The 17470-nt window shown below is 40.6% G+C and overlaps 2 protein-coding genes across 3 annotated transcripts in view; both read left to right on the forward strand.

The window, feature by feature from the left end:
* The first annotated feature begins 31 nt into the window (after positions 1-31).
* On the forward strand, positions 32-12558 carry LOC143525728 (long-chain fatty acid transport protein 3). Of its 2 annotated transcripts, none has more exons than XM_077019984.1 (10): positions 32-219; positions 2951-3157; positions 3859-4017; positions 4942-5066; positions 5299-5493; positions 5741-5831; positions 5931-6129; positions 8612-8709; positions 9139-9269; positions 9704-12558. In XM_077019984.1, exons 1-10 carry the CDS (start codon positions 198-200, stop codon positions 9878-9880), a joined length of 1404 nt encoding a protein of 467 aa, XP_076876099.1. In that variant the 5' UTR covers positions 32-197; the 3' UTR covers positions 9881-12558. The 2 variants fall into 2 exon arrangements, with proteins under 2 accessions (XP_076876099.1, XP_076876098.1); XM_077019983.1 differs by lacking the exon at positions 32-219 and adding an exon at positions 1656-2222.
* An 805-nt stretch (positions 12559-13363) lies between these two features.
* Positions 13364-17470, forward strand: part of fbn2 (fibrillin 2) — a 52008-nt gene continuing 47901 nt past the window's right edge. Inside the window, exons 1-4 of the mRNA XM_077019986.1 lie at positions 13364-13791; positions 15145-15227; positions 15475-15573; positions 15955-16050. Coding sequence (XP_076876101.1) covers positions 13598-13791; positions 15145-15227; positions 15475-15573; positions 15955-16050 — 472 coding nt within the window. The 5' untranslated portion in view covers positions 13364-13597. The remainder of the gene's footprint in view (positions 13792-15144; positions 15228-15474; positions 15574-15954; positions 16051-17470) is intronic.

Consider the following 17470-nt stretch of genomic DNA (forward strand, 5'->3'; position numbering starts at 1 on the left):
GCCACCGGACAAACTTTGCAATTGTTCGTATCGGATCGATTTATGCAACCTCCCCAACTAACTCTACAGCCTTTCTATGAAGTTTAAATTCTATAGCATATGATCATGGCTTCCGGTTTAAATAAAGCAGCCATAGACAGCCGCTTTACAAGCATGATCTTCTGTAAGCCTACAACGATATGGAAATTTAACCGCGAATGTTTGCGGTCTATTCATCAGGTATAATAAACAATGTTTGTCTAAATATCTGTGCATTTCTAGGCTAGAACGTTGTGATTAGGAAACTGCTAACGTGGAGTAATTCAAGTGATCGTCAAATTAATCGTGCATAGCATGCAGACATGTTACACTGAGGTCAGGTGCTCTGTCCTTCCTTTAACATCCATATACGAAAAGAAAGGAACTCGCTAAAATGCGTTTTTTCAGCGATGACACTATAATATGGATGTTGTTTACATGATGTCATAGCCCAGTTGTAGACCCTCTTAATTTGATATTTAATAATTTAACAGATCTAACTGTTGAATTTGATGATGCTGTGCATACATTTACAGATCTCAGCAAGGTGTGTATTATCTGTATGCGTCCGTGCAAACATTACAAGTTTGGGCTTTTTGACCTCTAGTGGCTCAGCTCTGCTATTGCAGCCCTTGATTTTTTTGTGCTTGATAGAAAAAGCCTGTGTCTACTTTTGTAATTGCCATTTTATGTTAGCCAATATAATACGATCAAAGATAACACACTATGCTCATTTTCTTGATCATTTATCTTTAGAGAGAGGGTTTCAGAGTGCTTGGTTTTGCAGTTTGCTTGGAATGTAAAGATTACAGCTGGGGTAACTAATAAATTAACTGTAATGTTCTTTGTCAGTAGCCTACTAATGTAGACCCTTTCTGAGGTTTTCTAAAGTTTCTTAACAGTTCGCCTCCACACAGTTAAGATGGTTAGACGTATGGATTGTGCATTTAAATAATTTGTGAAGTTTAATACACTATTTATTTGCTTGTTTGTTTGTTGTTTATTTCCACATGAACTGACGACCCCGAATCACTAATTCGTGCATGTTTAGTAGACTGGAATGGGATAGTGACAAAAGGGGAGAAATGCATAAAAAAAACAAATGTTTGTCAAATACACCGAGAATAAATGGGGAAAAAAAATCTGTAAACAAATGTTAAAATCCTTCAATAAGAGCGGTCAAGTACTCTGGGAGGCTAGTATAATCACAACACTTTTCAGAATTTATTTTTTCTTCACAGTACGTTTTCTTTGCAGCACAGAAATTGTGAATAAGAGGCTACAGTAGTTCCTTTGAAAGTTGTGTTCATGATGATAGGGATTTTATTTGCGCTAAATAACCCTTAAATATAAAGATGTTCGAAAACGAGTGGGACAGTCTTAATAATCCGAGTGAGAAATGTGGACTTGTGGAGCGCAGTTGTGTAAAGTCTAACTAATGTGATAATCGGTTATAAAAAGTTGAGTGTCTCCCCGTGATGCGTATAGTTTGCACATATTTTTCCAAATGGCATAGACATATTTCCCTCAAAATCTATTTGGGTTTACAGGTTGAAAGTTGCAACAACTTGCTAAATTGCGGAAAATGTATGGTTGAGAACATAGCTCACTGGGCATGCGCGGAGGAATGTGTAGGCATTTAAATACAGGGGTATTCCTGCTTTGCACTACATAGCGGCTATCAACGCCTTCCCCATAAACAAAAACAGACGTCTTTCTTACAAGGATGCTTTATTGGACCCTTACCACATTTTTTGCTGGAGTTGCCACTCTATGGGTGTTTCAAAAGATATTTTATCCTTACTTTTGGCATGACTTAATGTATTGCTTAAAGGTTCGTAAGGTCGGGAAAGCGATTATGAGCAGGATGAAATGTGGGGTTATTACCTATCTGGATTGCTTTGTTCGCCAGGCAAGGAAGACCCCCGAAAAGCCATTCATTGTTTTTGAGAATCAGGTTTTCACTTACAAGGATGTGGAAACGCGGAGCAACAAATTCGCAAACGTTTTCAAAACGGAAGCTGGTTTAAAACACGGTGACACTGTGGCTCTTTTGATGAGCAACGAGCCCGACTTCGTGTGCGTTTGGTTTGGACTGTGTCAGCTAGGCTGCGAGGTCGCCTTCCTCAACTTTAACATCAAGTCCAGGTCGCTGCTGCACTGTTTTCAAACCTGCGGAGCGAAATGTCTCGTCGTAGGATCAGGTATTGGTATGACACGTCCCGCTTTTGCGCGATGTAAATGTTCTGTGAGGTTCATCCACTCGGTTTTTGAGGGGAAACTGTCAGTGAACTGAAACACAGGCTACCACGTAGCAGGCTGCACATAGTTTGATTCCCCCCCAACTGAATCAGTCCGCAGCCAACGGCATTTGGTCTCACGTAAGGATCGTGTTGTATCTTGTAGAGTACTACATATGAAATAATGATTAATGTTTTTCCCTCAGTGTGGAATAATTAACGAACACAACATTCAGAAGTCCTACTAGAGCACTCTGTCCAGTTGACTATATTTTATTTTAATAAAAAAACAAACAAACAAAAAAACAGTGATTGACAGAGTGCCGACTGTATTTTGTCTGATTTGTAAATGTATTTTAAACGATGTGGCTTATTGAAATTTATACTGAGGACATACTCAGGCATACTATTAATTCATGTAAATGAAAAAGCTGTTTATGCAGTTTTAATGAGACAAAGTCCTACATGGGTATGTCTCCAGGATCTCTGCTAAAAAACAAAAACACTTAAAGCCTACACAAAAATGTGAAGTTACCAGATTTAGCACAACATGGGAAACAAAGTGTGGAAGTAATCACACACAGTGTAAATTATCACGGGACAATGCATTATGCTCCTTATTTAATATACGGTTTAATATACATGTATTTAATGTGTGTGGTTATGTGTCGGGTGTCCGTTTCCCTCCCCAGATTTGATCCAATGCCTGGATGACATACTGCCAGTCCTGTCGGATAACAACATTGACGTGTGGGTGACTGCTGAAAGCTCCTCACATGAGAACGTGCACACGTTGCTCGACAAAGCGGAGCTGGCCTCGGGGGAGAAGCCACAAGTGGACGTCCCACCACCTAACCTCGGCTCCACCTTCTTATTAATCTTCACTTCAGGCACCACAGGTACCGATCATATCCGTTTCTGTCACCGGCGGACGGAAGACGGGTCCCGGTTAGCGAAATGTTGTGCAATAAAGGCTTTTTGGAGAAGTAGGAAAGAGCTACGCAGCACAGCCCCACCCTAATCCAAAAAAAAGAGATGAAACCCACAAACTTTCCACTGTGTGCTTTGGCAAATGCGAGCGTGGCCTTAATGCCTGCATGGCCTTTATTAAAGTGTTTATTTATTTATTTTTTTGGGTACATATTCTTCCTAAACATGTTTATGTCAGTCGGTTTGCAGAATTGCATTTGCATTTGTGATCAGCACTAAACAAACCGAGGTATTCTATGCACAAGAAAAACTTTTGGCTTGCGAGCATCTGCAATTCAGATAAGGAGAGCTTCTTATATGAAGCTTTATATAAGCCTGGCTTCAGATTGCACAGGAACACTGCATCTAGAGGTTTTTATAGGGCAACGTAATAGTTAGTAGCTACACAAACTACCAGAAATATGAACAGACGTACAATTTTGCTGGGTTCATATCCTAGTGTTTTTGTTAATACAGCTTAGATTTGTATACAGCGTATTATGAAAAACATTTTAACATTTGTGATCTCTAGTCATTACGTGAAATGTAGCCAATATTCACATTAACATTTGCTATGCACAGATCAGTGCGGAGTTTGCAGTGCTGTTCCTATGTGCCCTCTGTACTGTAGGACTTCCAAAGGCAGCACGAGTCAGTCACATCAAAGCGGTGATGAGCATGGCCTTCCTGCGCATGTGTGGTGCCGGCGAGAGGGACACCGTCTACCTGGCCCTGCCGCTGTACCACATGGCCGCCTCTCTCCTGGGGATTGGTGGATGCATCGACTTAGGTCTGGAATTCTGAGTTACTCACGACATGCAGTGTTATTACACACCGATGTGCATCCATTGAGTAGCACTTACGAATGTGTAATTGCTTGTATGTATGTGCTGTCACCTAAAGGTATGCAGGCTGTTCTGTCTTCGGCTCCTGCCAGGTGATGGTCAGCCCAGTTGCTTTTATAATGGCTCCTGACTACATCATGGCTGTCATTTGCGTGTCACTTGTGTGTTGTTATGGATACTGCTCCGTGTTCTTAAAGCCCAAAGGATATGTCTTGCTGCTTTTCCTTAGGAAACAGCATTGTAAGAACAGATTTTACAAACGCGCACAATTCCCGGAAGTCCCTATGTACATGGCTTAGATTAGGACTAAAGGTTTCATGAGTTAATATGTTTATGGAAAGCTTGCATCCTCTACCACAGGACTGTGGTATGTTATTCATTTGAGTTCTAAGTATCTGTAACTTTCTTCTCTAGACTTGGTTTTTCCTAGTCTTTCTAGTCTTTTATATCAACTTTTGTATCAGCAAATTCTTTAGGTTGCTAAAATCTGGACAGCTGGACAATGGGACATTTTAGGGTTTTACACTTAACCATTTTAGGGTCATTTGTGTTCTCACTTGTAAGCTTCTATTGATTTTAAACTTAGTTTTTTGTTTTCCTCCCTCTAGGGTGAAACATGTTTAAGAGCTTTAGACTTAAGTGTGATTAACTTTAAAGCTGCTGTTAGCGATCTTTACAGTTCTTACTAACTTCCACCCAGATTGGCCACCAAAGGAGTCCACCCTATCATTACACACACCCTCTATTCCAAAATAAAAACAAAGATTATGGCTTCATTTATTTTTTTAGTGATTAACATAATAATAGTATCTTTAGTGTGCGTGATATGCACAAGTATTTGTCTTAATATTACAAAACTTTGGTCACAGGTGCCACATGTGTCCTGAAGAAGAAATTTTCTGCTAGCCAGTTCTGGAAGGATTGCGTCAAGTACGACGTCACAGTGCTTCAGTATATTGGGGAGCTCTGTCGTTACTTGGTCAATCAACCTCAGGTAGATCCACTACGTTTATTATGCTTTTATTATTCATGTCATGTATTGTTTCACAGCATATGTCAATGCAGGTAAGTTTTAATATTTAATCGTACATCACTTCAGGACTAGTTCTTATTGCTGTGAAGCTAGATGTTGTAATATGGATTGTTCCACCGGTGTAATTGACTCATGCTGCTGTATTAAGACCACACTCGTTAACTCGCTCCTCTCCTCTGCTTGAACGGTGAAGACTCCAGAGGAGAAGACCCACAGAGTGCGTATCGCGGCTGGGAGTGGACTAAGGCCAGATGTCTGGAAGGAGTTTTCTCGACGCTTCGGGAAAATTCAGATACGTGAAGCATATGGCTTAACCGAGGCCAGCATTGGCTTTGTGAACTATACTGCTGAAGTCGGCCCCATCGGACGAGCCAGCTATTTCAACAAGGTTAATGATGTTTTACAGACTTTGAGGCTCATCGAATTTGCATGGAAAATGTCCTTAAATAAAGACCATGGCCAGTCAGCAATTCCTATTAGGGTGTTATCATCTGCTGGATGCATTATCACATGTTAAATCTGATATTCGAATATGGCACAAAAATGTATGGAAATTGAAGTTTAATGTAAATGTTTGTGATTTATTTTATCCTCAGCGTTCTCAATAGCATTTTCTCCTGCTTTTTACATTACAGTGTCTTCTACCGTTTGAATTTTTGAAATGTGACCCAGAAACATATGAACCTGTCCGAACAAATACAGGACGCTGTGTGAAAGTAAATAAAGGTGAGAAGCCTGAATATTTTAAAGAATGTTCCAATGCAAACTTTGCTTGAGTGTCAAAGTCATAAATTGCAGCTGGACCATGAAATTCTGTTGTTTCAGGTGAAACAGGCTTGCTGGTTGCCCCACTGTCTTTCACAAACCCTTTTCTTGGATATGCGGGAAACACGGCCATGACTGAAAAGAAATTACTGAGAAATGTCTTTAAAGATGGCGACGTGTATTTCAACACTGGAGACCTAATGCTTCAAGACGACAGAGACTTTGTCTACTTCAAAGACAGGATTGGAGACACATTCAGGTAATGAAAAAAAACATCTGAATCGCCTGTGATTCTTAGACTAGTCTGATCTAGACTGGTCTAATCCACAATTAAGAATTTTCATATACAATTTATCTGATGTTTTTGAAGTGGAATCGGGTCATTCCAATTTCAGTAAAAAGAAGTTGGTAGCTTAGCTCTGTGTTTTCCAGTTCTCATTCCCTTATACTGCCAACCAGTACTTTGTGGAACGTTTTAGTACACCCACATTTTAAACCCATGAATGACAGTTCGCTGATGACAGGGTTGGGAAAACACTGTTCTACTTAATGCAAAGTAGAACTTAAATAGACCAGGCTGGAGCTTCAGAATGTGCTCTGTTAAAAATTGCTAAAAGAAAGAAGAAATCTGTTGCATTGTATCACATCTCAAAAACATTTCTACTTCCATTCGTGAAACCTTAGTCTAGATTTTTGTTCCTGGATGTTCTTTATAAAAACAATGTAGAACTTCCAAGGAAACCTTTCTCACCAAATTCTTTGCTCACTGTATTGTGTGTCATTCTGTGTTCAGCAGAACTGCTGAATGTAAGATTAATGCCCAGTCATTCATCAGTGCAGAGGCCTTTTCGAGCACCCTGCGGCCCGGCTAGTGCCACCGCCCTTTCTGCTGACGGTCCCTGATTCAAGCCCTTGTGTGAATGAGCTCAGCTTGATAAGAATGCTTCGTCCAGAGGGCCTCGAGACCCCTCCAGTCTGGTGGAAAACCTGGCCGAGACTAATCAATCCTGGCAGGGCTGGCGGAGACACAGGCCAAGAGCTAAACTGCCTCCATTCATGAGGATGTCTGGAGTGACGTAACGACCTTCCACCCCCGCCGCAGCCCATCCCCGGGACGGCTAATCAATACAGACTAGCATACTTCAGGGGAGGTTGAGTGAGTGCCACCCCCCACGGCTGGTTAAAAGGTCCCTGTCTGTGAGACGTTAAAGTGTGAAGTAGCCACAGTGACAGCAAGATTGAAGGAACAACAGTCACATTAACAAGCATGCAATCAGTTCAGAAGCCCGGGGCCTCAACTGTAGATGCCAGACCAGGGGGGTCGTTTGTCCTGCAGGCCCTGGCAGGTTGTGGATACCACAGAGTTTGACAAAAGAATTCCAGTTATCTATTAACTGTGGGATGAAATTAATCAGTGTGTGTGTGTGTGTGTGTGTGTGTGTGTGTGTGTGTGTGTGTGTGTGTGTGTGTGTGTGTGTGTGTGTGTGTGTGTTTGTGTTTGTTAACAATTTCCACAAACTTCTGGCAGTGAGGAGTGCGGGTAGCACCGTGGTTAGAAATCTTTATTGGTTCCAAAATCCCATGGCTGTAAGAAGAATGGATGAGAATACTTCATTTGCACACTACAGCTGCCCCCAAGCAAGGGTCTAAACCACCTTCACAATCTTCCTTCCTCTCCTCATTTGGCCTTGACTTTTTTCCAAAGGAAACTGCTGTGTTTGGTGACAGAGACAGAATGAGTTTGGCCCTGCTCTTAAAAATCAAGACCTTTTTCAGAATGCTTACATGAGGATTTTTAAAAAGTATTTTTAGTAGCGTTCAATATAAATATGTCACAAACTGAGGATTTGATTGACTGAGAATTGTGGATCAGAGATGAAATAACTGAAATTACAGTTATCAATAATGAACTCAATGGACATTCCAAAAAGTACCAGAAGGTTCTTTAAAGATGCACAGCACTCATCAGACTTTATCAGACACTTCATAGCTGTTACAGATAATTAGACATAAGTAATAGGAGTCGATCTAGAACCCAGTACACGCTCAGGATCTCCAGCATGAGAGAACTGGAGATCTACAACGCTTAGTCTGTTTTAATCAGAATGCAACAACGTGACACAAAGAAGATTTATATATCCTATAGGTCGAGCTTGGTCAAGCTGACCTATCATATTGTAAAATATCTGCAGAAATAGTGATTTGGTTGAATCTGGCAGACAATCACTGCTGATCATGCTAATCCCAATTAAATGTAAGTGAACAATGCAATATCAGTTTCAGTCTTAGAAACCCTGCAGAGTTCTCTTTCTCAGAGGAGCAGTGCATTAGGGGGCCCTGGTGTATTAAAGATTATTCACAGTACAGTCTCAAAGAGGTCTGCAGATTCTTTGTGGCCTGAAAACATGAAAAATAGTAAACGTTAAAAGGCTTGTGATATGAATTGAGTGAGAGAAGTGCTCAACATGACAAACATTGCCATCTAGTGTTCACTTTGAGAGTAGCAACCCTAACCTCAAGCCCTGTCAGTTTTCCAGCTCATTCCACAAATGTTTGTCCTCTTTCACAAATCAGAAAAACAGTTAGCACCTCGTAAAACCTTTGTGTTAATAATGAAATGGACTTAGTCCCCGCATTAAGTTCACACACAGGTTGTCTATGCATACTGTGTGTATAGGGAAAAATAGGAAAAAAATTAGAATAAGAAAAATAAGATGTTTTAATTTCTGTTTTGTTGACAGATGGAAAGGAGAGAATGTGGCCACGACGGAGGTGTCGGAGATTTTAGGATGTTTGGATTTCCTGCAGGATGTGAATGTCTATGGTGTCACTGTGCCAGGTGATTTGAAGACCTCTTTGGCCTTATAATTACAAGATTACTAGGGTTGCTGTGAAGTTGAGCCAAAATGCAATTGAATAGTTTTCATTCCCCTATGATAAGTGGAGCTTTGATTGGTGTTTGCGTTTCACTGAATGTTGTGTGTCACCAAAAACAATTTAAATAAATATATACATGCACATACACAAAATGATGCATTTGCATTCACACCCATGTTTTATCCTTTAAATTAAAGGCCAGTTAATTTATTCACCATGTAGAATCTGAGCATCTTTAGACAAATTTATGTGCAAAATGATAATTTGATTCATAAGTGCATTATTTCTGTTTATCAGATATTGGCTGCAAATTGGAGAACCCTATGAAGAAGCATACGTGATTCTGTTCATTCCCTGTGTCCCTTGTTTAACCCTTCCTGTCCGTTTGCAGGGTATGAGGGCAGAGTTGGGATGGCAGCTGTGGTCCTTAAGGAGGGTCAGGAGCTGGATGGAGGAAGCCTCTACGCCCACCTGCTCCACCACCTGCCCGCCTACGCCTGGCCCTGGTTTATAAGACTCCGGGTAAGAGAACAGAAGGGAGAATACAGCAGGAAATGCTGCTGTCTTACAGTGATCCTGGTACTAGTATAAATGATTGAGTCAATTAAATTAGAGGGATGACTGCTTTTAAGTCGTTTAATTTGTGGCGTGTACAGCTAGCAGTTACTACAAACCTCTATGCAAACGTGTTCATCCGAGCGCTGATGGTTTCCTGGTTTCTGCTCTTCTTGCATTGCGCCTGTCTTGTGTAAGCTGGTGGGGGATTTTAGGGAGAAGCGGGTGGGGTTGGGGAACGGCGGGTGGGGTTGGGGAACGGCGGGTGGGGTTGGGGAACGGCGGGTGGGGTTGGGGAACGGCGGGTGGGGTTGGGGAACGGCGGGTGGGGTTGGGGAACGGCGGGTGGGGTTGGGGAGAGGCAGACTGCCTCTGAACTCTGCGGCTCCTTCTCCCCACAGACGTCCCTGGACACGACCGAGACTTTTAAGCAGCAAAAAAGAAAGCTAGGAGAGGATGGCTTCTGTCCACATAATGTCCAGGACCCTCTCTACTTCCTGGACAGCTGCAAGAGAACCTACATCCCCCTCACTCAGTCTGTATATGATGATATTGTTTCAGGCAAGATAAGGCTCTGAACGGGACATGCTAGAGCAAGAATCTGGGGAAATCTGTACCTGTGTGTGTGTGTGTGTGTGTGTGTGTGTGTGTGTGTGTGTGTGTGTGTGTGTGTGTGTGTGTGTGTGTGTGTGTGTGTGTGTTTCAATACAGGGAATGAAAACTTTACTCATACAGATCAGGGTTTGAAATTAAAAGATAAATTATTTTAGTTTTAATATATTAACTTGGACCTTAAAGGCTGATGAAATGTTTATCAGCATTTTAACCTAGAGTTAATGTAGCAGGTTCAGGCAGCACCACTGTAGATTTTAAGTCAAATATACTGCTTCAACTTTTCTTTAGATGTTTAAAAATAGTGTTAGTGTTTACCTTGTGCTACCTACTATGTAAATACATATAATGCTACCTTTTGTAAAGAACACATATTGCTAATTTTGTAGTTCTTTCCTGGAGTGAAATGGTAGTTAAGGCAAGCTCATTTTTATACAGTTTGGATTCAAGCCTGGTCATTAACATAGGCCTTGATTAGTCAGTTTCTTCATGGTGGGCCTATTTAAGTATAAATTCTGTGCTCTCTGTAAATAATTGAACTGTGAAATAATGTTGGCTTCACAACAACCAGCTTTCCTGGCAATGACACTTTTGATCTGAGAGACAAACTCCAGATGCCAGTATCGCATTTACTTGTATTCATCCAGTGTAGATATAAATACACTTCAACAGTATATATAAACGAATGATCAGTATTTCATTTCAAAGATTTAAAGAATGCCATAGTAAGTTACTTATAGCCTGTGCCTTGCTTTGCTTAAAATAATGAAATCGAGTTCTAAAACCATATTAACTAGGAAAAGTTAACAATGTGGCTATTAACAATGGGTAAAATATTGATGTAATGCATTCTCCAAAATGCCAAGTGTCATATCCTATAAAAACATGCTGTACTGATCATGTTTTCAAATCTGGCATAGATGAAGCACAATGAAGAGCTTCATATGTAATATTCAGATCACTTTCTTTTTACTAGCCTTTGTTTTGCAGTTAGAGAGGTTTATTATACTGATTCACTTGGAACTTCAAAGCTATAGGCTTCAAAACAAAGTCTTTTTTTTCTTTTCATGTAAACAACTGTGAATTACTATCATAAAATGAGATTTGCAAACAAGATACAATTGCAATATGCTGACATTACCGAATGGGCAAACAACCTCAAAATCAGTTAACCAGCGGAGAATCAGGCAATAAGCAAACAGCAGGTAGAGTAATACAAACAATAAGCAAACAGCAGGTAGAGTAATACAAACAATAAGCAAACAGCAGGTAGAGTAATACAAACAATAAGCAAACAGCAGGTAGAGTAATACAAACAATAAGCAAACAGCAGGTAGAGTAATACAAACAATAAGCAAACAGCAGGTAGAGTAATACAAACAATAAGCAAACAGCAGGTAGAGTAATACAAAGACGAAATGGAAAAAAATAGGACCAAGAAAGCAATAAAAAAACAAGATAACAATCTATAGTACTGGCAGTAAAACCCAAGTGACTTTGCGACAGGTATCAAACAGGACTTTAATAAGGGAAGACTATTTGAAAGAAGTGAAGGGGTGTGGCCATGATCAGTGAGACCCGCATATTGATGGCAGGTGGGAGGAGATGCACTACAGGAAGTGACAATTATGCAAATGTTTCCAGAACTGTATAAAAGAAGATATAACTGCTGTACCTATTTTGCTGCTAAATTTATACGTTTTCATTCCTGGAAATCTGGGCTTTGGATTCCAATGTTTTGGGACTAAATGTTTTTTCAGTTCTGTATTTTTTTCCCTTTGTAATAAAGCACATTTTGAATTTATGAAAGAATATAACACATTAAACGATGTGTAGCTAAACACTGTTGACTCATCTCAGTATAAAAGCACAGAATGATGTTAATTAAAATAACACTGAATACAGGGCATGGGCTTTATTAGATTAATATTGTACTATTAGAATGCTTCTCATGTTCCTACAGTGTCGCATTGGGGCAGTCATGGCCTGGCGGTTAGGGAACTGGTCTTGTGACTGGAGGGTCATGGGTTTGATTCCCAAACTTGAGGCCATGACTGAGGTGCCCTTGAGCAAGGCACCTAACTCCAACTGCTCCCCGGGCGCCGGGCTAGGGCTGCCCACCGCTCTGGGCACGTGTGATCCACAGCCCCCTAGTAATCACTAGTGTGTGTTTGTGTGTGTTCTAACTGCACAGATGGGTTAAAAGCGGAGGACAAATTTTGATTGCGGTGTAAAAATCACAATTGACAAAATACGGCACATTTATTTGCAGTGCAGACTATGACTACAGTTTTCCTCTGTAGTCTAACCCAATGATTTTAAATGAAACAATGATTATGAGGTGCATGTGCTTTTAAAACAATGACTATGAGGGTTTTTTTTTCTTCCCTTTAATTTCTAAATTTGTATCTGTGGTCTGTTGCTGTCTGAAAACACAAAGCATAGTAAAATAGAAAGTTGGTATTTTTTCCATTTTGTGAAATAAATATTTTAGGGGAGCAATTAATCATTGTTCAATTATTATTCTTCACATTATGTAACAGCCATTATATTGACACCTATTTGTTTCAGCATTCTGTACTAAATCTATTTTAAACAAAGCCAACACCATGTACGTGGGGCAATAAAATTGTTAATTTTAGGACTACAGGATAATTTGATTCTTCATTTCATATGAGCTGAACATTATAGAAAAAATATTTTATTTTTAAAATAAATTTTATTATTTTTAAATAAATAAAATAAAAGCCATCAATAAATACCTGTAGTTAATTCAACTTTTCCCCCACTAGAGGTCAGCAAAAACACAGTGGTTTTGTAAAGTAAAATATAGAAACACTCTCGGTCGTAAAAAACTGATGGAATGTGAAAGAATTTTTAAACTATACAATTATTTTTATTCGAGTGGCAAACTTTACTCATGCCAAGCAGTCCTGATCTGTAGCGTTCCAGTCAGGATTAATGTTTGCTGTAATTAACGAAAATTCACACAACTTTTTCATGTAAAAATTATATTTTACGTTCCGCTCCTTTTTTGTGACTAAATATTTATTAATTAATATATTTCAAGTTTTCTTGTGAAAAGCCTTCATCAAAGCCATAAAACAAACACAAATTCTGCTATTCTTATAGACGTACGGCCAAACTGCCAAATTACCTAAATCTCCATCTCACTATAAAATGATAGAAACAAAAACCTTTTCGTGATCGATCGCTTGACTCTTAGATATTTTAACCAAATTAGGCGGCAGCATAGCCTATTACATACATTTTAACTTAAAATCGGGCTTTGGCTTGACAGTTGATAAACCATTAAAATGTACTGAACTCAAGATCCTATAGGTTTTGTGTATTTAGGAAATTACTTAAGTCGTGAGGGTGGACGCAAGTTATATATTTTGTCATTTGGGGTATACCTGTTTGTTACGACCTGTACATGCGGACAGTCTCATAATACCTCTGGGAGCGCGACACTCCAAGAGCTGCCTCCTCACTTATGACTGGAGAAAAGCGCAAGGACCCCCAGCCTTGGACTGTCTCAATCTCTTTTATAAAATACTCCATCATCGGGACATGCGCCTAGTTCTTTATGCGCTGTTGTATTTATTTGTCATATCTGAAGACAAGATGGACTTGTTTTAGTTACTCTGACCTTCTTCTTTTTTGTGTTTTTGTCTCTGCGGATGTGCATGCGAGAAAGTTTGACGATGTCGTCTCAAAGTGTGTTATTGTGCTTGGCGGGATATGTGGCTCTCTTTGGGATTTTGATGGCGAATGATGTCCTTGGTAGTGACGGGAGAACCCAGTTTCAGGTGGGTACCTTGCAAACAACTGCGAGTCGAGTGAGGAGACGCGGAAAACAAGAGTCTTTGAGAGGGTGAGTGGCCTCAGTAACTCTGATTCTGGAATGAGGATTTTGTGTTCTGCAATAAAGCTACGATTTTATTTGCTTAGAATATACAGTTAATTAATATCTGTAAATCCAATGGCAATCAATTATTTCAATACGAATGGAAGTAAAACATTCGACCTACTGATAATAATAATTGTAGTGATAATAATGATGATATAGACCTTATAATAACTAGCACGTGTCAGCACGCAGATAGGACGTATAATAATGTAAACACGAAGTCCAAGGTGGTTCACCTTGGGAGACAAAGTATTGGCCCATGTATTCTCTCATCCCATCCAAGAGAAATTCTCTCTGCTCCAATTCCTCCTATGGCATTGTCATAGAAGGCAAGAAATAATTAGAATAGAATTTCACAAAGCTGACACATTTGGATTCATTTTGTATTATGTGCTCCAGCATCTGTGCACCCTTATAAACCAATGTGGCTCTTAAGAACATGCCATATTTTCTCATTCCATCTTAAAGTAGTTCCACATTCATTAATGCAAATGTTTTGCAATTTCAAGTTTTCATTGCTTTATCTTCTGAAACTGGGAATCTGGGAAAATTTGTCAGTAATCTCTTTCCCTGGTCATGCAGGTCCCACATTGGTTCAGCTTTTTTAAAGCTTCATTTGTGCATGAAAAGCATACTCAGAAGTGCATTACTGTGTTAGGACAGAGGTGGATGGGTGCAGTACTGCAGAACTTTGACCATTTAGGCTAGAGACCAGTGTCTCTCGGTCCAGGACGTAGGACCTTCAAGACCCGTCCCCTTTATGATGCCACCTAGACTGCAGTACACGTCTAGCAATTCTGTGTTCTTAATGTCTTGGTTAGGCATGTTGGTGAGTTGATATGGAGGAAATATATGGGCTTTCTGGAGGTCCCTGAAGTCTGGATTCAATAATGCTGCTTTACTCCAGTTGGCATGATCAATGCATTCCTAACATTTTGGTGACTCACCAACACGACGTTGTCTGGTCTTTTCCAGCTTGCCATCTCTGTAATGGCTTGTTCTTCTTTTCAGTTCTACCTCTGAGTGTAATCCATGTTCATCATCAGACCTCCTATCCTGTTAAACAAGATTGACTTGCATGTGTTAGCCTCTAATCGAATGACAAATCAAACACAGCTGCTTTCATTGTTTTTTTTTTAATTTCCTGAAATATAAGCGATGCAAATGTGCTTGAGTATGGCGGTTCAGCAGAATCACCCCTTTAGGAAGACGTGTGCTTTGGGTGTCTTGCCATGGCTACATGAAAGGGAAGTGGCTTCTTCTTAAGGGGAGACAGAGTTATCAGTTTTACCTTAAACTCTCCACCCTTTCCTACAGGCCAAATGTGTGTGGATCTCGTCTGCACTCGTACTGCTGTCCGGGCTGGAAGACGCTGCCTGGGGGAAACCAGTGCATCGTGCGTAAGTAAAAGTGCCAGAAGTGGCAGGTGATGAACGGCCTCTGTGCTGAGCTGGCTGGAGGGACATGGACGCATTTTCACCTGCGCACTTCTTGTCTTGGTTCACGTGTGATTTCACGTGTGATTTCATTGCCTCGTTGGTTTACTGCCTAATGTAGTCTGTTATGAACTATTCACCTTGCTCTCCTGTTAAAGTGAGATAATGGCTGTTGCATTAATATTGCCCTTTTCTTCTTCCCACTTCCCAGCCATATGCCGGAGCAGCTGTGGCGATGGCTTCTGTTCCAGACCCAACATGTGCACGTGCCCCAGTGGTCAAATCGCCTCATCCTGTGCGGCCAAGTCGGGTAAGGTTCACCCCTTCAGTTTAACTTTAGATTTGAAATGGAAAAAGGGGATGATAATATCATGTCTAAGGTGAAAGATGCCGTCTGAAAAAATGTGTTTTCGAGCAGCTGTATGATCTTGACTTTAAACACACCTGTGAGGAAGGTAGTGTGGTCCCGCGGGCTGTGGTCCACTTTTATCAGACTGCAGGTGAATTAACATTCAGCACCATCGGGCCTGAATAGGATGTGCAACATCTCATGTTTTTCTGTGTTGAACTGAATGCAGAGCATCTCGTGTTTTTTTTTTTTTTGTGCTGAACTGTTCTGGGTGCAGAGCGTCTCACATTTTTTTTCTGACTGAATTTCCAGAAATTGTCTCACGTTCTTCTTTTGCTGCAGCCCAGTCATGTAGCATCAGGTGCATGAATGGAGGACTGTGTGTGGAGGACCACTGTCAGTGTCAGAAGGGCTACACAGGAGCCTACTGTGGACAACGTGAGTGCCTCTGACCAGTCACTCTATTTGCTACCAGTCCATCATACCTAGGCTGGGATCTATATCCATAGTAAAAACCACATTAATATGCATGATCACATTTTTTATGTCTGGTCTTAATTTGTATCATGCTGCTAAACCGATACCAGTAATAACTTGCATATGAGAATGTGCAACCATTACTTTATGCATGAATTTATTATAATGTAGATTTTTCCCATTTTTGGGAAAACAAATGTGTTGCTTTGAAATGAAGAAGATCAATACCTCTCCTACGGACAAAGGTGCAAAAAACAGATCCACGTCCCCCAGACCTCTCAGTGAACTCTGTGTGCTGCCATGGTGATCCTGCAGGCGCCACACTGAGCCCTCGTAGCCCATTTGGACAGAGAAAGTTGGACATGAAGCAGTGTTATTAAAGGATGCTAACTGCATAGGGACTGCCGAGAACCGGGCTAGAAGAGTTTTCTGTGAATGAATTAATCCAGTGTGACCAGTCAGGCGAGTTTGGATGTTGTGAGCACACTGCAGGGAGTTTTTACAGCTAGCAATATTCGTCTCAACTGTAATGAAAGGGTCAAAGAGTAATCGTCATTAAAAATAAGAGCCTGGGGGTAAATGGAATATGATGAATATGGCTCAGGGTGGAAGACAGTCTGACTCCAGAAAGTTCTTCACTTCAGTGTATTCCAAGTACATGTGTATGAAAGAGCCAGTACAAGTCCGAGCACAGAGCTTTCAGTCCTGAGGTGGTGTGAGTTTCATTGAGTGGCGCCTTTCAGGAGGGAAGTAAATCCTATGGGCAAATTTAGTATAAGTCAGATAGTGATCTGGATTTATGAAAGAGCTGATCAGCTTACCATGTTCTTTGTTTAAGCAAATTACACCTACATCTACACCAGACACATCTGACTGACAGGAGTTGGATGCTACTGGAAGAGTAAATAGATTTAAAACATTGTGTTTAATGAAATGCAAAGATCTTTAGGACAGGTATACCTAATAAAGTGTGGAGTGAGTGTGGGTGCAAGTTGGCTGTGTGCAACAACGTGGCGGGTGTGTTTTCATGGAGATGCCTTGCATGGATAACGTAGTGTGCAGTAGAAGAATGGCTGAGAGACTGAAAGCTCGTAAGCCAGAAGAGAGTGGATGGTGGATCCTTAGCATAACATGACCGTTCTCAAAGGGCCCATTAAGTAAACCCTTGCAGCCTCTCCCCAAATGTCTAATTATGCTACAAAATTGAGAGCTTGAGGTTGTTTAAAAGTTTATATGGAGTTTTCCATGTAATCCTGGAGACCGGAAAATGTGATTTGTCCCAGTTACCAACAAGAAGGGAGATGGGGATGATTGCGCAGTGAAAGTCCACACCAGTAGGTAGAGGATCGATTTCTGGCTCTTGTAGGGTCTTGTTGTGTCA

This window comes from Brachyhypopomus gauderio, chromosome 10 (genome assembly GCF_052324685.1).
Source record: "Brachyhypopomus gauderio isolate BG-103 chromosome 10, BGAUD_0.2, whole genome shotgun sequence".
NCBI lineage: Eukaryota > Metazoa > Chordata > Actinopteri > Gymnotiformes > Hypopomidae > Brachyhypopomus > Brachyhypopomus gauderio.

Excerpts from the sequence above, each read along its gene's own strand:
- LOC143525728 (XM_077019983.1), top strand. The coding sequence starts at position 1,745 with ATGCTTTATTGGACCCTTACCACATTTTTTGCTGGAGTTGCCACTCTA. Across the intron at positions 2,223-2,950 it reads ATGTCTCGTCGTAGGATCAG|ATTTGATCCAATGCCTGGAT; the intron begins GTATTGGTATGA and ends TTCCCTCCCCAG. Across the intron at positions 5,067-5,298 it reads ACTTGGTCAATCAACCTCAG|ACTCCAGAGGAGAAGACCCA; the intron begins GTAGATCCACTA and ends TGAACGGTGAAG.